The sequence below is a fragment of the Haliotis rubra genome, unplaced genomic scaffold (assembly GCF_003918875.1).
Source record: "Haliotis rubra isolate DU_JTF1 unplaced genomic scaffold, ASM391887v1 Scf36, whole genome shotgun sequence".
NCBI classification, from domain to species: Eukaryota; Metazoa; Mollusca; class Gastropoda; order Lepetellida; family Haliotidae; genus Haliotis; species Haliotis rubra.
Genome location: NW_025767035.1, coordinates 3,415,709 through 3,439,299, shown reverse-complemented (window position 1 = coordinate 3,439,299; position 23,591 = coordinate 3,415,709). Strand labels below are relative to the sequence as shown.

Here is a 23,591-nt window from a genome sequence, read left to right as displayed (position 1 = left end):
ATCATGCAAGTATCAATAGCCGAACACAATATACACATACATACAGACAGACAGACAGACAGACATACAGACAGACAGACAGACATACAGACATACATACATACAATCCTCAAGACATCACGCAAGTATCAATAGCCGAACACAATATACACATACATACATACATACATACATACAGACAGACAGACAGACAGACAGACAGACAGACAGACAATCCTCAAGACATCACGCAAGTATCAATAGCCGAACACAATATACACATACATACATACATACATACATACAGACAGACAGACAGACAGACAGACAGACAGACAGACAGACAATCCTCAAGACATCACGCAAGTATCAATAGCCGCACACAATATACATACAGACATACAGACATACAGACATACAGACAGACAGACATACATACATGCATACATACATACATACATACATACATACATACATACATACATACAGACGGACAGACAGACAGACAGACATACAGACATATAATCCTAAAGAAATCAGGAAAAGTATCAATAGCCGAACACAATATACATACATACAGACAGACAGACAGACAGACAGACAGACATACAGACATACAGACATACAATCCTCAAGACATCAGGAAAAGTATCAATAGCCGAACACAATATACATACAGACATACAGACAGACAGACAGACATTTGTATAGCGCCAATATCCAGTTCATCTGCTCAAAGGCGCTTTGTTTTTTCCCTCGATCACTGGATGTCAATCTCAACGGCACGTCGTATTATCAATCTCAACTTCCTGGGGATCATACAACTCTTGCAGCTACTAGGCGCACCGAGTGAGTGTGGCTTTCCCATCCTTACGAGGTACCCATTCACAGCTGGGTGGACTGGGACACATAGTCACAGTACTTTGTCCAAGTTTACTGCACGTTGCTGTACCCGCAACTAGGTGTTTGCACGTATTCATGTGGCCACCATCTGGTTATCTACCAACGGATTCGTGGGTTATTTTAAGTGCACAGGGTTGTGTACTGTACACTAGGAGTTGTGACAACACTAAAAGAGTTTGCAAACAAAGTTGACTCCAAGGTCTTTACACCCGGTCACAGGAGGGCTCGATCCCGTCACCTCAAGCTCGCTGGATCACTAGCCTGGCGCTTTAGCCAGTTCGCCGACCAATGACTGTGTCAGACGTTGAATACATCAAGCTTTTGTACAAGATGATCTCATATTCCCATAATGTCCAAATAATGCTCTGTGGGATTGGGATCTGGACTCATTGCGGGCCAAGTTACATTGGCTAAGGCCTCTTGACGTAAGAAATCAAAAACGGCATTGACGTCTATGAAAACTGGCATTAATGTTTCGTTGTCTATTCAGAATTCATCTCATTGACTCAAGGTCAGGTTCACAGCCAGTCACCACCAATTAACCCTGCCAAACGGTACTTGTTCCAATATTTTCCATTCTGCATACGATGTGGTTCTTCGGCACCAAACTCGAACTCGACCATCAGTCATGAAGAAAACACATCGACTTTCGTCCGACCAGTAGACCCTTCCCCATGACGTCAAAATCCAGAGACGTCGAATTTTTACATTTTAAGTATGTTTAGGCTTAATCTCCTTTCTGAAGTACCTTACTGAACTCAAGCACGACGTTAAACCAAATTTCACCTCACCTCATCTCACTGAAAAGGTGTAATCCCAAATATAACATAAGTTACATTTGACCACTTTCTAAATGATGGTGATCTACCTTCGGTTGTTGGCGATCTATAGCCTGTTTTTATCTTGTATTGTCCTAATAGTGCTATTAGTTTTAACTTTCTACACTAGTTTTAATTGTAATTGTGATATTCTAGTTGTTTTACTGTCCTTTGATGACAGGTTTTTATTATGTACACCTTTTTCCATTTCAATGTCAAATATGTTCTCGTCACGATATGGCTGAAATATTGCCGATGTGACGTTAAATATTAACTCACTCCCTCACTCACTTTCTAAATTGCATTGTGTATTTCTTATGGCATTATGCAATAGAGTGGAAGTACAAATATTTCTGTTATGTACAGTACACAAATAACTGTATGATATTGAAAAATGGTTTATATCATTCACGTAAACGCTAGTTTCCGGTCACATGACATCTAATCACATGTACACCTATTGAAACGCAGAAATGGATAAGCTTCAGTACAGAGCACTCATAAAGTTTTCGGTCCTCGAGGGCCACATTGAACGGCGATTGACAGCAGTACGGGCAGTACGAGTACTGAGTCCCATGGGATACGAGTGTATATAAGAATGCATCAGTGATAGATTTGTTTTGTCGAAAAACCCAGTTTATCGCGTTTTATTCTCACACTCGTGACTGTCACTTTGGTGGTATGAGTGGGTGTAAAGGAATGATTGTTAATATGCTTTGGAGTTTTTAGTTGTTTTATAACATAAGCTTTACCCAATGTAATTAAATCACACGTCACATTTCTATTTTCAGATTTTGTCCAAAATATGGCTGTTATTAGATGTTGCCGACGGCAGTTCGATCTCAATCTCATAACAGTCGAGCCAGTTTTGTTTCTTTATATGACCGGATACTTTCTGACAAACCCAACCTTCCAGGCCTTTGTGTATAACAAAGTGTGCATTGACAAATACAACGAGACTTTCTGCGACAGCCTGCGCAACAAGACATTCCAAGAGGACCACAAAACAGAAGAGGATTATGTCCAGTCTGAGACGTCCTACTGGATCTTAAAGAAAAACATTGTAGAACGTGTTCCGGCATGTTTGATTGTACTGTTTGTCCTCGGATCCTGGGGTGACAAAGTGGATCGGAAACTACCCGTGATTATACCCAGTGTGGGAGCAACGTTGTCTTATATTGTGTATATGATTCTTTCCATTTACCCTTCAAGTAAAGTGGAGTATGTGATGATTGCTGCTGTAGTAAATGGTCTGTCTGGGAGTTTCACGGCCCTGCTAATGGCATCGTACAGCTACGTGACGCACATTGCTGATCCCACCAATAAGACGGCGCGAATAGGAATCGTGGAGGCTGTTATCTTCTTAGCTGGAACAGTTGGAGTCTTCATATCTGGAGTGATGTTGGACAATACAAGCTTCACATTCGTCTTCGCGTTCATGAGTGGATGTTCCTTCTTAGGACTTGTATACGCTGTCGTACGTCTCGAGAACCTAACGGCCAGAACAACCAGACCCGAGAGTGAGAGTGTCTGCACATACTGGTTTCTGGGATCTGTCAAGGAGTCTGCTCGTTGTGTGATGAAGAATAGGCAAGAGAAGAGAACTCTCTTCCTCTTCTCACTGCTCATTATCTTCAACATGTATGTGATGGGAACAGTGTGTGAGTACAAATCAACGTTTATTTACAAACAAGGCAATTATATTTTTTCAACAGGCTGTGCACATACAAAGCCTATGCTTCACACAAGATCTCGAAGTTTGGTTGTTGGTTGTGTTGTTGTTTAACGCCGTACTCACCAATATTCCAACTATATGGCGGCGGTCTGTAAACAGTCGAGTCTGGACCAGAAAATCGAGTGATTAACATATAATTAGCATCGATCTATACGATATACGATAACATGTGTCAACCAAGTCAGTGAGCCTGACCAACGGATCCCGTCAGTAGCCTCTTACGACAAGACCCGGATCTTCAGGGATCAGGTCTCAAAAGCTATGTGTCGCATGTGCTGCGAAGACCATTGGGGTATACATTTCATAATTGCAGATGTGTGCACTACAATTTTCTGAACTTATTTAAATGACGACAGTATTACAATTGCTCTTTCTTGACATTGCAAGAAGTAGACTTTCAGAACATATATGGATGCTAGTTACTGGCATGCATGATGCAGGGATATCTTGTCGCAACATGGGTGCAAGCATGACCATTGACGGTTACTAGTTGACACGGGTCATTCTCACTTACCCACCACCCTAAAGTTATGATAAGGGATTAAAGAGGATTAGTGTACACGGGTTAGTGATTACACTGCTCACCGTGAAATTTGGTCCGGGTGGGTGACACTAATTAGTCTCTAATTGTGCAATCTTAAACAGCAGTTTTTGGCTGGCAACATGAATGTGTATGCATATTGTGACGCAGTTTCTCATTTAACTGGGTATTGAATTGTAAGATTACACGTACATTTCCACAAAATGTTCATTTGTTTTCTTTTGGTGTTAATCAGAGTAAAATATGTAACAGTTACCATTCCACTTCGCGGAATTTGGTTTCAAAGCATATGCAACATCTAGTGTTTTGGGAATTATCACACATATATATATTTAAATTTTCATGAGTATAATTAACCGTTTACTATGCTTCAGGTGAAGGGGACGTCCTCCTCCTGTACACAAGGCGAGCTCCACTCAGCTGGTCACAGACAACGTTGGGTTACTATCAGGGTCTGGAGAACTTACTTCGTAGTTTAATGCTGATCACAGTTCTGCCTCTGTGTAGGAAGTTGAGGAACACCACTGTAGCACTCTGGGGCTTCACGTCCAAAATCATCGGTCTGGTGGTATTGGGACTCAGCAAACAGACATGGCAAGTCTTTCTAGGTAACGTGCAACTGTTTTAAATGTGCATATGCTATTCGGCCCTCACTCACAAAATTATTATTTGAAAATACAAAACAGATGGTGGAGTGTCATTTAAGATCAAATGTATCTGCGAAATATTGATGTGTGAAAGTGGTAACATCCATCACTTCATTATATTTCAGTGGCAGTGATTGCCATGTTCCAAGGCTTTCAAGCAGCTGTTGTTCGGTCACTCATGTCCAATATGGTCGACCAGGCTGAACAGGGTAAGGCTCAGGGTAAAGTCGCACGTTGTAAGAATTGAAACAGACAATGGAGTACATATGAAACGCTGTCAAAATAAAACTTCAATCTCTGTTTTAAACGTACACGGATTCTACTTGGTGTACAGGGCAAAGAAAGTCCAAAAGTGTTTAAAGGAGAAACTGAAAAGGAGTTAAGACACCAGGTGTCTAGAGTAAAGCTTTGATTACACCTGTTAGGATTAACATGTCCTGTATGTACAGCCAGGTGAAGCAAGGTAAGTCGCGTTTTGATGTCATTAATCACATGAAACGTGGTATCTGCTGCAGTTTGGTTGGTAGGTGTTAGAGTGAAGGTCAGGACAAAACGAAATCTGAATCAGGGTAATCGTTTCTGTATACTTTAGACTAGGGCTGTAACGATGCGTCGAACTATCGGTGCATTGCAATTGTTGAGTCTCCGATAGCAATTAATCGATGGTAGAAACGAAACACTATCGATGCATCGATACACCACACAAAATGACTGTATTACCCAAATTTACTAACGTCAGGAAATACTCGTTTCATCAGGCGGCCATATGAACAACGTTTGAAATCTACGTATCATCTGGCCGTCAGATTTACACACGTTTAAAGGGGTGTTAAAATAAACGAACATTCAACTCTGCATTTACATGTATTTCACAGGTGTGTAAATCTGGCAATTGTTTTCATGTGTTTCCTAACATGTGTAACATATGTAAATGCTGTGATTGTAGGACATGCATTTCAATACCCTTGAAATCTCGTATGACTAGGGTTAGGTTTGTCATATATTTAGTACACGCGTAAATGGTTGGTAATGGGTATAGTCCGTTTGGCTCAAAAGCGGACCGATGAATTGCAATCTAACTCGAAAACTAATAAACATAACATTCTCAGTGAAACGCTGATCATAATCAAAACATCATACCAACTCTGTGAGGTTTTTTTGCAGAATTTTTGTCCTAAAAATAATAATGTTGTTTAAGAAACTATCATTAAAATATTGACACAGTTCACTGTTTGTTACGAGGGAGGAGTGCAGAGAAAGGGACAGCCAGGTGTTCGAGAAGCACGTTCACAGACAAAGTTATTTATTCATTAACCTGTGCTGTGCCGTCTCCATCCGTTCTCGAACACCTGACTGTCCCTTTCTCTGCACTCCTCCCCTCGTAACAAATAGTGAACTGTGTCAATATCATGCTCGATTTCGCTGTGTTCATCATCTGTATACAGGGCGCTTGTTTGGACTCGTGGCTGCCATGGATAGTGTTGCTGTCATGGTAGCATCCCTGATCTTCAACCAACTCTACCCAGTAACCCTTGATTTCTTCCCTGGCTTCAGCTTTTTGGTGGCTGCTGGTCTGTCTGTCGTTGCTGCAGCCATTATGTTGTGAGTGGTCACTGTAGAGCCTAGGAAGAATATCGACAAAAATTCCATAAGATAATGTTATATATTGTGCAATGTGTATTTCCACGATGGTATATATATGTTGCGATATTCATGCTAGATCTATATAACTGAATTGCAGGTGGCTTCATTTTGATCTGAAAGGACTGGTACTGGGTGACTCTACCATTACAAAAAACGTTAAAGGAGACACAAATGACATTAGCAAAGGTACGTCCTGTGTAGTTTGTAGAAAATCCACAAATGTATGTGATTTTACGTCCGGTCAAAAACGTTTGTGCTGTAGCATCTCAGTGTGTCACTCACTCTTCTCACGCGTAAATCGTATCGGAAACTGCAACTGTCAGATCCCATTTCAGACCTTTTAGAACCTGATGACGATACGATCAAACCCAAAAACGACACAAAATGCATATGTATTTATGTTGTCTGTGGGTTTGATCAAATGATCCGTACTGGATCCGTACTGTTTGAACTCGATGGAGACACTCAGAATGGAGTTCAAACGTTTTATCCATTATTGATTTAGAAGTTCAAATATGGTGTTTAATCAGGACACATAGTGACAAGTGTCGTTTGAAATAGTATTTTTCAATACGTCTTATAACAAGTTTGTCTAGTATATAGGCCATATCGATGGACAAATAATAGTGCTACAGACTAAATAACAATCACATATTTTGAAGATTTTCCGTGTATGTTGATGATACTTTCACTCAAGAAATATACATCATGAACAAATCGTCAGCTAATAATGTCAGCAGTAAGATGTGCTTTTATACATGACTACAGCTAAGAAAGAAGAAAACATCGATTTAAAATGCATCCTTGACGAACGAAAACGAGCTAACACGAACGTGTTGTCATCACGAGTGAGTGAGTGAGTGAGTTGTGTTTTCCGCCTCACTCAGCAATATTTCAGATATATGGCGGAGTTGTCATCACGATTTGACAGAGACAAACCAAAGGTTTTTCAAAAATCAATGAAAGTCAGTTATGTCTTCCGTTTGGTCAACATAAATGTTTTCATTTTAGTAGTTAGAACAAAAACAAGCTTCACGGTCAAATATATATGGGAAAATGAAAACTGTGTGAATTTTTCTTTTGTTTCAGAGGACAACCAAGTGGAGACTGTGACGACTCACATTTAACAAAATCCCTAGTCACGGCACGCGTAGATATTGATACTTCATAACCCAAGTAGTTCAGACGGGTTATAACGATGTGTTTATACACAATACTCCACATCTTGCTCCAGTATCAACACAAAGGGTAAACTACAGAAAACCCATTTATATATCTTTGTTACTCTCTTCATTTTTGTATGTTCATTCAGCATAAGTAGGTGGCGCATGCCTGTATAATTGTTTGTGAGTATAGTTCTTGAACTGTTTGAGAGGCATTCTAGAAGCTGTACATAATAGAGATTGCCAGTCTTTGTGGATGATCAACTTCTTTATTGTATAATAGCGACGTTTCGGTAGAAATACTCATGCTTGAAAACGGTGTAAGTATCTATACCGAGAGGTCGCTATTATACACTAAATAAGTTGATCATTCATAAAGACTTGTCATTTCTAGTATGCTTTTTTAGTTCTGTACAACGTGAATGGGAACGGTAAACGTGGAGTGACTGTAGTTTGATGTGGCAATTGAATTTAGTGTCACAACAATTATTATTATCACTGGTGTATCAGCAATAATGTGGAAAAGTTTGAATCTATGTGTCCATCTGAAATATAAATATACTTCAATAATTATAGTATGAATGATATTTATTTGGACCCTTTCCTACTGGTACATTCCGTACACCAACTGCGTCCAAATCATATTTCTCAACTTCTTTATCAACATATTGTTTATAAAACAAATAATCAAATTATATCAATTGTATATTTTATATTCAAAAGACTTACATTGTTATGCTTTAAAATGCTAAAATTCAAAGGATATATATGTACAAATACAAGTGCAACTTAAGAACAGCATTTTTAATTAATTGTAATGTCAGCAAATCAGTGTTAATGTTATAGGTTTCGATAAATTACTGACACTTGACACAGATACATCATATCTTTATCTTAAAGTATATCATTATTACATTATATTATATAACTGCTTAACTATCCACTGTGATGTTACTATTGTGCCACAAAGATATACACTCTCATTTGATCCTTATTTGACCGTATTTCACAAATAAATAACACGACTCTCCACACTGAATTACATATTGTTTCAGATGATATAAATGTTCAAACCATTATCTGTTCTGTTTTATAACGGGCTCGTACGCAGGTTGACTTTCGTAATGACTACTGGAAATCTTAAACCGTGAAATTCGATGATATATTTTGTTACAGGGACATTTAATGTGTGTGAGCTTAATGAGGCGAGCTGTTTTTCATATTCCATCCACATGCATTTTGTTAATTTCCAAGTTGATCTCTGAATCCAAGACTCTACTTGTTTTCCTTTGATTCCTTTATCTTTTGTATGTCTGCACATAACATGAATATGTATGGAGAAAGTGGGTATCCTTGACGGCTGCCGCTAGTAAATTACAAAACAAGCACCTGCGAAACAGTTCACCAATACATAATATAGGATGAACCATTTCGGAATACCTGGTTCAGGTTAAATTGTGTATTGGGTGACATCACTTGCTTTTATCTTGATATCACTATTGTCATACGACACGGTTTTCAACAGATGGAACATATCTTCATTACAGTTACTTTAAGAGCATAGATGGAACGGTTATTGGCACTTATTGCATACTGTTTGTCTCCTATACACTCACAATTTCCGGTCCTGGTCTGGGATTACCTCCCAATGTAGGGACTCACCAATGTCATTACCAATAATACCTGTACACTAATGTATTGGGGCGGTAGGGTAGCCTAGTGGTTAAGCGTTCGCTCGTCACGCCGAAGGCCGGGGTTCGATTCCTCACATGGGTACAATTTGTCCCCCGCCTTGATATTGCTGGAATATTGCAACAAGCGTCGTAAAACTCAAAATCACTGAATAATGTATTCAAAAATAATTTGGAAACTGTTGGAAAACTTCAGCAGGCTAAGAACATCAAAATATGTTTGAATTAAAACAGACGCTTATTCAAATTGAATAAAAACCTTTATCAAAATTGTATCAGTTAACACAGTAAATAATATCACTGTGTTTGAAATGGGTGTCTCCTGCTACACCAAGCATCTACACAACTGCTGGCCTTGTTGAGGAAAACGGTTCCAGTTTTAAGCAGTGGTCTGCTATTTTCGACATCGTTGGATATCGACTGACATCAATATTGTATCTGAAATTAAACAGAAATTACAAACTGAAAGATCATGTTTGTTTCACACAACAACGTTTACAATACACCGCTACAGAAACAGTGCTACGTTCGCTGTTGCAAGAAACTATCCATCTTTTAATCGGTCGCATTTTCCTTTCCCATTGCTCCCTCTTGGGAGACCTGCACGACCATGTGACATATGCAGTTTGCTCATTGACTGTATGCTGAGGCGTTGTTCCACAAATGGGTGAAGATATAATGGAGTGGATGTAGCGATTCTTATATCACCTAATGTGGAGGGAGCCGATTTTAGCAATATTCCAGCAATATCACAGCGAGGTACACCAGAAATGGGCTTCACACAATGTACCCCTATGGCAAATCAAGGCCGCGTCTTTGGCGTGGTTAGAGCGTCCGCCCGGAGAGCGGAAGGTCGCGGGTTCGATCCCCGACCGCGTCATACCAAAAGACGTTAAAATATGGTACTTGTTGGTCCCTGCCTGGCGCTCGGCATTAATGGGTACAACAAGGACTGGTCGACTCGGAGTCAGTATAATGTGTCTGAGTGGGGTATTCATGCTTCACTGCGGCATGGTATCTCAGTGGGCTAGCACTATCAAACCAGCTTCAGTCTGGGCTAGTACAAGCAGCCGCACATACACATACACACGCATGCACGTCGTCATATGAGCGAAATATTCTCAAGCACGACGTTAAACCCAATTTCACCTCACCTCACCTCTTTGGCGTGACGTACGAAGGCTTTAACAACAAGGGTGTCCCACTGCCCCTGCACGTCTTCCAAACAATGGTAAACTCATCGTTCATATTCTCACCTATTGACGGCGTTGTTATATTGGGGCACCATGCACAGATCCGCCACGGTGACGTCATCAGCAACACAGCATTTCCCATGCGTTTCTTTCAGCATCACTTCAATGGCTGGAAGTCAGCAATTTCATAAAATGAAACGGCAATGGTAGTAGTAAAACAATACCCATATCTAAATAAGGTATGGGTTGATGAGCAACAGTTTGAGTATGATAAGAATCAATGGCAACAGCATGAAAACTTCCAGCATGAATTGACCCAAACTGCGACTCCTGGATATGTTTGGGTGATGGAATTGCTCGCATATTGAATTTCATTTTAGGACACTGCCCTCTTAATATGTTTTAGCTATGTGTATAATTGAAAGCTCAAAACTTGTTGCACTGAAAAGACGTCTGGTTACCAATCAGTGAACATGTCTAATAGTAATATAGTAAATATGGTGAAGTCGCAGAGTGAGGCAGCTTGACTCGAAGGCCAGAGAGTTTCGAGGACTTCCGTCCTGCCCAGCACAGAATCACATGTTGCACCAGTGGACCTTAAATAGTCCATAGGCTTCGTTCAAATGTGCTTCTGTTCACATTAAATGGACAGTTGAGTTGGATGAGAAGGTAATGTGGCTGTTAAGCGCCTTACATGAGTCTTTGGTTGAATACTTCCCAGCTTGCAGAGAATGACTGAGTTCGTGAATTTAAGGAGTGAGAGACAATTTAACATTGCGTCGGTATGGAGTTTTTTTTCATCTATATAGTCATGAGATTAAGAGTATACATACAGCGAAGTTCATCATAAATACCATTTGCTCAGAATGAAAATCGAATTCACCAATCAAAAAGGAGCATTGTGAACTTTACAGTGTGGATTTGGCTAATGGTAAATACCCACATTTGAATTCTTACTATGTATATCAATTTGGGATAATCCCCAAGGGACATTTAGGGAGCTTTGTTGGAACTAATCATTTCGTCACTATAATGAAGTCATGGCTGAAATTGAAGAGAAAAATTACATGTGACAACGTTCATTTTAGCTCTCTGTTGTTCCGAAGGTTCGTCCATACCAGCAAACCCTCTATTAATCCAAAATTCGGCCCATTCCTTAAATTTCTCTGCCCCTCCAACTCTGGACACCAAGGTGTCATTGCTGCCCTGGTATGGCTGGATAGATGATACAACTGTCTCCGCCAGTGCCCGGGTCTAAAGAACACAGATCAGACAGCCAATATATACACATTGACAGCACAGATCAGACAGCCAATATATACCTTGACAACACAGATCAGACACCCAGTATATACCTTAACAACACAGATCAGACAGCCAATATATACCTTAACAACACAGATCAGACACCCAGTATATACCGTAACAACACAGATCAGACAGCCAATATATACCTTGACAACACTCAGACAGCCAATATATACCTTAACAACACAGATCAGACAGCCAGTATATACCTTAACAACACAGATCAGACAGCCAATATATACCTCAACAACACATTGTTTCTGAATTATACACTTTGAGAATATAGACAACTCAATTAAAAGTTAATTATACACCTATGAAACGCAGAACATTCAGGGACGTTGGTGGTACACGAAGAGCATTCCAAACATTCGTTCATGGGATTTTTACACCAAGGGCATTGAGAACATTGATTAATGGGTTATTATACATAAGAAAATATAGAACATTTATTCATGGGAATTATACATCAAGATAACACAGAACATTCTCCTATGTAAATCAATCTCCAGAATACACACACACTTCCATATTGTGGATTCATTCATATAGATTATACGACGAACAGGGAGCACTGGTTTTATGCAACAAAAAATGTGAGCCCATGATAACGTAGAGTATAGTAGCAAGCAAATGACATATATAACAGAAAACGGATGTATGGCGAACACAAGACTTCACAATCACAGCAGAGATTATGTCTTTCAAAATTATACCATTCAACTCAACATGGGTGAGAGGCGGTGGGGTAGCCTAATGGTTAAAGCGTTGGCTCGTCACCCCGAAGACCCGGGTTCGAATCCCCACATTGGTACAATGTGTGAAGCCCATTTCTGGTGTCCCCCGCCGTGATGTTGCTGGAATATTGCTAAAAGCGGCGTAAAACCAAACTCAGTCAGTCAGTCAACATGGGTGAATAAAGGATGATGCAAAATTAATGTTCTTCTGAAATGCAGGATTCGTCTCACACTCAGGAACAATGGAAGTGAACATACCTTCGCTCTTAGAACTGGGTCCACTGGCAGCAGCCGTGGGTTGGGTTGTATTTCTTCCAGGTACTCTATGATGGCTATCTGGAAGACATATAGGCGAAAATATATCTTGTATGATTCCGACTATATCATGAGCATGTGTTTATGAATCACTATCAAACAGTGATGACACCAGGTGTTCGCGAAAAGTTGAGAACTAGATGCAACAGTCACGAAACCATGCAGGTCAGTTATTTATCTGCAAAAAACACGGTAACATACGGTACAAGTCAAATAACCGCCATCATTGCCACTGATACACCAATAAGAAGGAACGTTCCGACCCGGATAAAGTTTAGTTACAACTTACAACGTATTTAGGTCACATGTTGTAATGGATTAGTCACACATGATAATACTTTTAATTCTATTTTTTGTACAAATATCATTTCAGTTAAAAGTATTGTTGAACTAAGATGATGGAACGAAGAGTTCGTGTGGTCAAATAGTGAATGAGTGAGTTTAGTTCTATGTGGCACTCACCAATATTCCAGCAATATGGCGGCGGTATGTAAGTAATCGAATCTGGACCAGACAATCCAGTGATCAACAGCATGAGCATCGATCTAGGCAATTGGGATACGATGACATGTGTCAACCAAGTCAGCGAGCCTGACAACCCGATCCCATTATTCGCCTTTGACGACAAGCATGGGTTACTGAAGATCAATTCTACCCCGGATCTCCACGTGTCCGTGTAGTCAAAAAACAAAAATACTTTGGTATGATGCCTGGAAATTGGTATTGATCAATGATAGTTCATGTGAATAATCACTTGTAAGGTTACATAAATGGAATATTTGTTTACTAACCGACTGCGTCAAACACGATTCGCCATGAATAAGAGCAGGCACCTGTCCTAAAGGGCTGGCTTTCAAGAAGGCGGGGCAGTTTAGCTGCAAAACGTAACCACAGAAGTATTCGTCACCTATATCCAAACTGTAATTTGAAGCTAATATAATGGGACCAACAGACTATACGTATCAGATTTTAGAACAATAGTGCTCATGCCATATTTACTCTGCACATAATGCAACACGATCAGAAAAACAAAACGAAATACAAACACCCCATACTGTTATGAATTCATGTGTACAAGATAATGCTATGCATGACACATGGATAAATTCAAATGAAAGCAGATAAATCACTGTTTTAACTGACGAATAGTATTCAGTCTGACGGAAATAATTTCTCATTCTATTTATGATTCGAGCGTTACCTTGTACAACAACAAAATTTCAATTAGCTCTTATACACGAAATGGTAAATTCGAAAAACAGACAATACAGTTTACTACAGCTATGTAAATAAAACTAAATATTTTACTATTATTTGGTTGGTATATGAATGTAAACTGACATTGACAATACAAAGCTTCCATAAACGTTCTGTGACCAGATCCACAAAGCATTCGTAGCGCTACGGCATTCGTAAGTCCATGTTTAAACTACAGAGTTCCGACAGGTTGTAATGGTACGAACGCTTTGTCGTTCGGGGCCCATATCTCCAACTGTTCCAGACCAAGAAACGAAGAAAAGAACACACGAAGAGACCGACAGCATGACATTCAGATGCTTATTCGCCATGAATATATTCGTAACTGAAGATAATTACAGAACACTGTATAACCCAGCCAAGACCCTAACGACAACTAAAACGTCAACAACATAAACGTAATCGTTGATGTCTGGTGTACCTCTCTACATAAAACAATACTCTTATCTGGTCAGGGTGTCAATATCATCTTAATTATAGACTCGCTTGTGTTGTTTTCCTGAAGTATCGTCTCTTCTCAAGATGTGCTTGTCGCCAACTCTAGATTTATCAAATTAAGTTCCGCTGATTATTGAGTCAGAATCAAAATCTACTTTAAAGGGGCTAATACTAATATACCCTCAGTTTCTGCCCCTTCATTCGAAGTCCGAGATCTACCTGGGCTGGTGGGTTTGTCTTTCGTTTGGTGAAGTCGCACTTGGTAAGATTGAATAACTGATTACTTCGTCAACGGGCATGGTATGAACATGTCACATTCTGAATCTCATGACCAAATGATTGCATTTATGTGTGAGTGACTACTGTGAGTTGACAAAGAGTCAACAGTCTCTAAACCATGGGGTAGTTATCCTACCATTGCATCATCCGTCATGGAAACTTCTTCATATTGCATTCCTTTGATAGCCAGAGCTGAAAATAGAACAGCAGTACGTTACGGTCACTGTGTTCTACTTCTGTACATAAAACTCTATCCGTTTGCCTGTACATACAACGGGGCGGGTGGGTAGTCCAGTGGTTAAAGCGTTCGCTCGTCACCCCGAAGGCCCGGGTTCGATTCCCCACATGGGTACAATGTGTGAAGCCCATTTCTTGAGTCCCCCGCCGTGATGTCGCTGGAATATTGCCAAAGCGGCGTAAAACCATACTCACTCACTCACTGTACATACAACACCTGTAAATCCCCGATTCAGGGCCAGGCAGGCAGGCGCGTGGCAGTAACTATCCAAGCCAGTTGAACCACCCCCACAGTAGTCGCGCGGCTGTTACAAGCATCTGTAGACCATGAACTCTATTTCCCAAAATCACTCCCACGCAGGCTTAATAATGGTACTTTTGTGGATTGTAAATAGTCTTCGGTTCAACTGATAGTGTGATATCGTAATTTGAACTGCGTGTAGTATATATTACAAACAACTGCAAACATTGAAAGTAACCAAGCTGCATTTACTGCCAAAACTAGTATTTTCTTAGGTATCCATTACCATTACACTTTCGCATAAATTCCCAACGTACCTATTCTCACTCTCCAGGTGCAGGAACTCTGGGAGTGGCCGTAGAGAATCATCATCTATACAAGAGTAAACAGATTTTTTAATGAACTAGCTGAAATGTCAATCCTGCTGCAAACACCAAAGTTTCCATTTAACTGCTGTCTTACCAAACTGACCGATAGATACCCAAAGCATGAACACTGAGCTGCAATTAAACCAGAAAGAGAAGTGAAGACTGTGTCTAGTGACAATGATCCAGTCCAGTCAAGATCTGTGAGGGATAATCTGGTCTATGTAAAAATTACTAAACTAAGAAGAAATCATACAAACTTTTCAGAAATCAAAGTTAATTAACCCCAAGATCGAACATGGACTTTGAGAGAGTTCACATGATAGAAGCACATCGTATAGACCAAGCCAGAACGAGGTCCATCGTCACTAGGTTTGCCAAATTTAAGGCAAGATAATTAATTTGTCAGACATCATCAAGTTTGATAAATTTGTAGGCCCAAGCCATGGTACGAGCAAGCTAATCACAATAGCATCACATTATGCCATACATAAATCTTTTCTTTTTTTTATTCATCTTTTTTTAGGTACAAAACCATGACATCAAATAACAGTCAAATATAACCATGCGTTTGTATACATAGTTTGGCAAGCATATTATAACAAATGACACTGTAGGAAAATGGGTCGGTAGTAACGTTAGTATCAATCAAACAATTGGTGACAATCAGACCAAAATCCAACAAATTTGGTAAAATTACAAGAAGAGATGGCAGCTGTTCTCTCGATATTGTAACCTTTACTTATTTCATTTCTGATCGTATCGAAACTTGGTGTACAAGTATATATTCGTATTTTAAAAAGAGTAAATTTGACAACTGTTGTCAGGAGATTAAGGACATCGTTCCTTTTATCAGAGAATCCAAATATGATTTTCTTCTTATCGATATTCAATGTGATATCTGTTTTTGTTCTTATCCAATTGGAAAATTGATTCCATATGTTTTTAGATTTTGGACAGTCGTGAAAGAGATGAATTCCGCTTTCTGGTGCATTTTTACAAAATGAGCATAGCTTACTCTCTACATACCCCATCTTAAACAGCGCAAACATTAGACAAATTTATGAATGATTAGAAAAACAAATAACGTCTTATTATGTAACAATTTACTAATAAAGAGAACAGTTTCATACATAAGCGTGGCGATACCATGTTCTTTTTCATATGACACATATTTTCACACATATTTTGTCACTGTACTTTTATGCATTTTAGCAGAGTTTGGGCCAACTTAAAATATTACATCCTGACGTCTAATAGAGGCAATGCGGTATCATATTTATGTCAGTTGTTATCGGTATTCATTTGTGAAATAGACTTGGAGAATCACACAGTCACGGTGCAGCTTTGTAGCAGAAACAGATACACCAATTTGCAACAGAATTGCTGTGAGAGAGAGTCAGCTTACGCTTAACGTTAACGCCAGATCGTATGTGAGAATAGAGGGATGTATACAGTTTATCGCGAGGCAGTGTTTTACCTTAGACATGGCGGATGGCTGCTAGGTCAGTGTAACCTATAAGCAGGTCAACCTCTCAATGCAGCATATCCGATGTGCTGGTGACAGAACTTCTTTTTAGGTCAGGGTGATATGTACGTAATACGGACAATAAATGAACAGTACTCTCTGTCATGAAAACAATATGGGCTTTAGATAACTGGTGAGTAAACAAATTAACCACACCGTTGAACCAATGGAGATGTGCAGTGTACAGATAAAACAAGAAATACTTTTCAGATGTTGCTGAGAAAAAAACAAATTGTTCTCACACTTGGACTAGATGTAAATATGTGTTCCAATATTTAATCCTGATTTCATTTATCAATAATGCATTTATTGATATCACATTTTAATGAATTCTAATATTTATCGGAAATTCTAGTAAATGATATAATATAATAATTAATAATACAATTTAATAGAACATTTAATGATGTGACAAATTAGAACTTCAGGTATCATAAATGAAATTGTGATATCGAAAAATATCATTTGTGATATCAATAAATGTTTCAATGATATCATGAAATAAGGAGCCAATAGTGAAATAGGCCCTCAGTATATGCAAAATGTTGTGTGACAATTATTCTTTAAATAAACGACAAACCGATATTTCATACTGATAATGATGCAAAATGCAAGAAAATGAGATGGTGGCTAGATTTCTTCAGGGCGATAAAGCGATGGCCCGAATGAGCCACCATACTATGCCACCATACATTACACCACTTATCCAACTCCTTACAGCAACAGGTCGTCACCTGCTGCATTCGTGTTTCGTTTGTGGTCACATGGACCTCCTTAACGGCAAATACAATTAGAAGCCCACATTTTAGTCTCATAATAAAACAAAATAATAATTTTAGAAAACATGTTTGTTACAATTGATTCGAAAGTACGTCTGCACACGTCCAACTATCTTTGCATCAACTGCCCAAGGGCAGGTAACTCTCAGTATTGCTGCCGGGGAAAACAAATCAGGTGTACGGTAACATCAATAAAATCGAAGATATCTGCACGCTCTATGATACAACGAACATAGCGATGTCGGCCAAACATGCCCAGGCTCTTCGGAAAAGAAAAGGTGGCAAGGAAAAGGAAGGTGGAACTATTGGGAAGGAGGAGGAATTTAAAAACCAAGGAGCTCAAAATCAAGGAAACGCAGACTCGAAGCCAACACATCTAGTCAATGACAGCGAAGAGGCAGGTGGACATGGCGATGGCGACAAGAAGCCAGCGAGGAAGAGATTCAACAGGGACGGACTGTTGACCCCCAGTGATATGTCGTCAGATGAGGACGACGAGTACCCGCCCCGAGAACCAAGAACCTACTTTTTATGCCTGTGTTTATTCTCCCTAGCGTCGTTACTCACAAGGCTTTACAATATTGAGCTACCTCAACATGTTTGGTAAGTTCAATAGTATTCCGAACCCACCAATTTGCAGTATATTTACATATGAGCCGAGAGGGTAAGCCACGAGGTTTTACAATGCTGAGTTAATTCAGCATTTTTTAAACTCCCTAAATGGCAACAGTTTTACACACTTGAGCATCTGCTTCTGGTATCATGAAAATGATATTTATTGATTTAAGAAAAAAATGGGTGACTGGCTGTCTTCAACTGTAGAATCCACACCAGTTTCAACACACACACATATATATATATATATTCTTTTAATCATCATAATCCTGTGTTTCTCAGAACCATGTTTTGGCCCCTCTCATAACATGCTATGTACTGATCATGCTACAAAATGCTTCAATCATACTTAAAAACTTGATAAATGTCCCCAGTGGCAGTGAATTTATCATACCATTTGGCTAGAATGCATTTTACTGGGCGCAGCCCTCACTGCTCCCTTTACGATTCTTAGGGTTGGGGTACATGTCACCCTTTACGATCCTTAGGGTTTAGGGTTAGGCACCCTTTACGATCCTTAGGGTTAGGGTTAGGGAACCCCAGCAGCGTTAACTAATCTGAAAAAGTGCACCCCGGTAAAGTGCAGTACTCCCTATCATTTGGTATCAGTATCTGTACCGATACAGCATCAACATTGTTAACATTGTATGCACATTAAATGAAACACACTGTATCTCATCACATACCACACATGCATTTGTTCCACTGATCCAACTACTGTGCTTACCCCCCTTGCAATACAAACAATAATACATTTATACTAATAATAGCGGTTTGAATCTATGATCGTTTGTTAAACAACTTTTATCCCAAGTTGAATTCTGAGATTTATATATGCAATTGGCAAGGTAAAATTATGAGGATTTGCAATCTTAATTTCACTTTATTTGATTTACTTTTTTGTTTAAAGTGAAATTCGTTAGTACATTTTCACTGCAAACAGACTATAAACAAGAGTAAACAAGTACATGTCCATAACAAGATTATACAGGCGTATGTTAACATAGGATTAACAATTTTGAGAGGATTATGAAAGTATTTAGTATACATATTTGTAATGCTGTAAATGCTGTAAACATTGTAGAGATAAGATATGTATGTTTGTTAGATGTGTAAATCACCTGATAATAGTGTGTATAATTCAGATATATTCTTGCACAATGACAGGACAAGCAAGTCTAACATGTCTAATAAATGGCCACTCTGGTTAGACTTAGACAGTTGTCAGTTTTGGTTTTCGTTTTTACCATTTTCACTGAACTGAACAACATACAGTGATATAGACAAACAACTACACAAGAAAATAACTGGTCAGGCATTGTTGATCTGCAGGAGGAAAAATTATTACAGGGTTCATTCGATGTAATACTTACTTACTATCTGGCCATTATCAAAATGCTTCCTGCAATAAGACTAGTGATATAACTTATAAGTTCATATCCACTATCGTATTTGTTTTATTGACTAATTTTGAATCAAACTTTAGTCTGACACGCCATCAAGCATACAGATGAAAGTAAAACAGTCTTGTTTCAAAGCATGCAGAGAGTCTGATGTCTGACCATATTAGATTGCTAATGTTTTCATGTTTCTTTGACCATGTTAGCCAAGTTTGTTCATTTCCATAATCATATCTAATGTTCAAGGCCAATCCAACTTCCATCATAGCAATAGAACATATAGAAAACTGTAGAAGATGTAGAATATTAGAACACACACCTACTGACCTAGTGTACCTTGAACTGAATAAGACTTTGCCATGTTCATTGCTTATAGTTATTAATCATTTAATGACCAAGAGCAATATGTTGAATACTGGTTTTTTTATCAAGTTTATGGTTTCATTATCGTGATGAAGTTCTTTTACATTCAGTTAATTCTTTCAAGGGAACTTATACCATTAAGAACCACCTCTCATGCTTTTCTCTCATATGATTGATATACTTCTCCATTGCAGCTGGGATGAGACCCACTTTGGGAAAATGGGAAGCTGGTATATCAACCGGACCTTCTTTTTTGATGTGCATCCGCCCTTAGGCAAGGTAATCCATAGTGTTCTCTCCCTGCTTGGACAAAGTTGGGACTTGCTTCCTGTGATAACAGGTTCTTACAGAGCCACCTTGTTTCATCTTGTCCGGGCCCCAGGGCATATAGGACTGACTCAACACTAAGGCTTAGTTTGGCTTTTAGCATGTACAGTGGTACAGCTTGTTATCATGATGATGTGTCCGTAGTCCGTATGATCATGAATATGTGTCATTAGTCCCTATGATCATGAATACACGTCATTAGTCCCTGTTATCAAGATTATGTGTCATTAGTCCCTATGATCATGAATATGTCTCATTATGTGTCATAAGTCTTTATGATCAAGATTATGTGTCGTTAGTCCTTGTGATCATGAATATGTCTCATTATGTGTCATAAGTCTTTATGATCAAGATTATGTGCTGTTAGTCTTGATAGTCATGCTAATATGGCACAAGTCCCTATGATCAAGATTGCGTGGCATTAGTCCATATGATCATGATGATACATGATATTTATAACCATGTTCAAGAGTCTTCAAAATGTGTTTCTGTAGCATACTAACTTAGCATGACTAGAGAGGACCGCTGAATGTAGAGAGATAGATCAAGGATTTTACAGGTAGACACTATTGGTGATACATGTAATCAGTCCTGTGGACAAATTGCATACTTTAACAATCAAGAGAATGCTTGTGGCGAAAGACTTGTGCTTGTATCCATGGTTTCAAGATTTGGTATTGTTGATACTGTTGACTAGCTGATATTGTTTTATTTCCTTCCTCAACAAGCTTTTTGTGGCTTTTGAATGAGTTGATCAATTTTTGATGCCAGGTAAGAAAATGTAAATAATCAACCATAGTATCAGTAACCATGGCAACAAATGCAAACATGGTTAACAGGTAAAGCTTAAACTTGAACAAACAAATAAGGCCTTATCCTGAATCATGTAATAATATCATTTATCATAAACATAATATAGACAAAAGAAAACATGGCACAGTGTTGGAACAGTAATAGGCAGCAAAACTAGCATTGTGTCAGTTTTTTTTGTCCATATCATTGTGCACAGGCAGGATCAAAGAATGCATGCTGGATGTGTATACTCCCTTTTTCAGACACCTGGCATGTTATCATGGTTATTGCACCCTCAAATTGAGTACTATAAGCACCATCCCTTTTGCAAATCCTGTATCGCCTATTTTGCTAGATATGCATTTGATAACCAATTTCACCACATGAACAATGATGATCATTTTTTCAGGAGCACATTCTGCTTTCATGTTGAACAGTCAGAACTTATCCACAGCCAGTGTATCATCTGTCCCTTCCATTTTCCATTTTTATGTATACCTTGGAACCATTCACTATTTTGATTATCCATCACTTTGTTTTGAGTGTGAATGAAATGACACAACACTGAATAAATCAATCAATATGCTGTTCTGTCATGAATGAGACAGGCAGCCATATCACCATCTTGCCTGATGATCCCCTCAACATTTGCTAGGTGTTTCCAGTATAGCTCACATCACATGATATAAGCATTAATATGAGGGAGAACACTTTTGATTTTCGGGCAATTTCTATTTGAGTACCTGTTTTAGTGAATATGTTTTACATATGCCTCACCTGGTAGGACTAAAACATTTGTTAATATTATTAAAATCAGCATCTGTTTATGTGGGGTTTTTTAAAATTCGCTCTTAAACATTAAAATAAATGCTGATGTTAAACCAAGATTCTGTCCTCTCCTAACACCGGAAACACTTGTTCTTGTAGCAAAGAGACATAATTACTTAGTACTCAAGAAAACATCTTCTCCAGCCAAATGTACCTTCATAACACTTCATTAATAGTCATGTGCCAGCACTATTAATCAATTATATATTGACATGATTGAGGACATGTTCATGCAACTTGTACAATAGAAACAGTTTGAATGCATCGGTCTATCCTGAACCTGTGTTCAGAACAAACAATTTTGGTGGGTTGTTGATTTCAGAGCCATGAGCAAGAGAAAGTCTGTCCTCAGTGGTTGATATGAGAAACTGAGCTGGTTATAGAAGCTATGTTGGAAAATGGAGATAATATAAATGAATAAAGTGTGGAGACAGGATATGACGGTTGTTCCATCCTTGTGTTGCTGAGGGCTTCTGCTTGGTATTTGTGGTTAGGCCTGGCTGTATTGATCTTCATCTATGATGTATGTTTTGTATTGATTGACAGGAGCAAACATGTAGCCAACAAGCTGTCAATCATGTCTTCATTGTCAATAGCACTAATCAATATCAATTTCCCCAGGTAGGGTATTGACTTGCTCAAGCTGGAGATGTACTTGAGAAATACTGTTAGTGTTTGGTGTAGTTAATGGTTTGTAATGCTGCGGTTTTTGATGATCAGGGGTGGAAATAACCCATTGCCCGACGTCCCAGTCCAGTGTTTTTTTCTGTCGGGCAAGCAAATTTGTATATCACACTGTACCGGTGTCCAGTTGACTTTTGACTGTTAATTATGTTGTTTATTTTAAAAAATCAACAAGAAAACGGACGGTATAGAGGAAAAATGATCAGGGCAAGTGATTTTACATGTGCCACTGTGCCAGAGTACACTAGCAATTTTAAAGTTACTTCCACCCCTGATGATGCTGTAGCAGCTGTACACAAAAATCATTCTAGTACTAGCAGTCTTTTACTTGACACAGAAATAAATATCCAATATGTACAAATGAATAATATGGATGCAGGGAAAGCATATAATGCATCCCTGGGGAAATATAATAATTCATTGTACCAAATTCTTGTCAAGAAATATAATAATTTTTTTAGAAGAAATATGTCATGGTTAAGATCCTGTAATGAAAATAATGATCAAATCTTACAGAACAGTATTCCACACTGTTTCCAGGATTCAGGTGTGGAAGACAAATTGTTTTGTCTTAGGACTGTATCAAGTACATATATTGTTCCCACACCCATGCCCACGTCCACGCCCAATACTATTAAATAGGGGGGAAAAATGGCCTTTTTCGAGGAGTCATTTTCTGTTCATTAAAAAGTTACCTTCTTATGACTGAAGGTGAAGGGATAGCCAACTGTGACAAAAGTGACCCGTTTTCAACCTAGAACTATGTTTTTCCAAAAAATTATTA

General features: G+C 38.8%; 4 protein-coding genes across 4 annotated transcripts in view; 3 read left to right on the top strand and 1 right to left on the bottom strand.

Annotated features, from left to right (window-relative positions):
• The first annotated feature begins 2,580 nt into the window (after positions 1–2,580).
• Positions 2,581–4,870, top strand: LOC124285446 (proton-coupled folate transporter-like). The gene is made up of 3 exons (XM_046721671.1): positions 2,581–3,361; positions 4,351–4,584; positions 4,749–4,870. The coding sequence occupies exons 1-3, from the start codon at positions 2,581–2,583 to the stop codon at positions 4,868–4,870; spliced, it is 1,137 nt and encodes a 378-aa protein (XP_046577627.1).
• A 1,165-nt stretch (positions 4,871–6,035) lies between these two features.
• LOC124285413 (proton-coupled folate transporter-like) lies at positions 6,036–7,538 on the top strand. The gene is made up of 3 exons (XM_046721637.1): positions 6,036–6,225; positions 6,365–6,453; positions 7,357–7,538. Exons 1-3 carry the CDS (start codon positions 6,095–6,097, stop codon positions 7,392–7,394), a joined length of 258 nt encoding a protein of 85 aa, XP_046577593.1. The 5' UTR covers positions 6,036–6,094; the 3' UTR covers positions 7,395–7,538.
• Positions 7,539–9,368: 1,830 nt separating this feature from the next.
• Positions 9,369–17,628, bottom strand: LOC124285394 (maleylacetoacetate isomerase-like). The gene is made up of 9 exons (XM_046721620.1): positions 17,613–17,628; positions 16,972–17,048; positions 15,444–15,498; positions 14,785–14,840; positions 13,466–13,549; positions 12,618–12,695; positions 11,433–11,568; positions 10,378–10,483; positions 9,369–9,559 (listed from the first exon to the last, which is right to left on the bottom strand). The coding sequence occupies exons 2-9, from the start codon at positions 16,978–16,980 to the stop codon at positions 9,460–9,462; spliced, it is 624 nt and encodes a 207-aa protein (XP_046577576.1). The 5' UTR covers positions 16,981–17,048; positions 17,613–17,628; the 3' UTR covers positions 9,369–9,459.
• A 290-nt stretch (positions 17,629–17,918) lies between these two features.
• Positions 17,919–23,591, top strand: part of LOC124285392 (protein O-mannosyl-transferase 2-like) — a 38,787-nt gene continuing 33,114 nt past the window's right edge. Inside the window, exons 1-2 of the mRNA XM_046721618.1 lie at positions 17,919–18,401; positions 20,371–20,455. Of these exons, the coding sequence (XP_046577574.1) occupies positions 18,037–18,401; positions 20,371–20,455 (450 nt within the window). The 5' untranslated portion in view covers positions 17,919–18,036. The remainder of the gene's footprint in view (positions 18,402–20,370; positions 20,456–23,591) is intronic.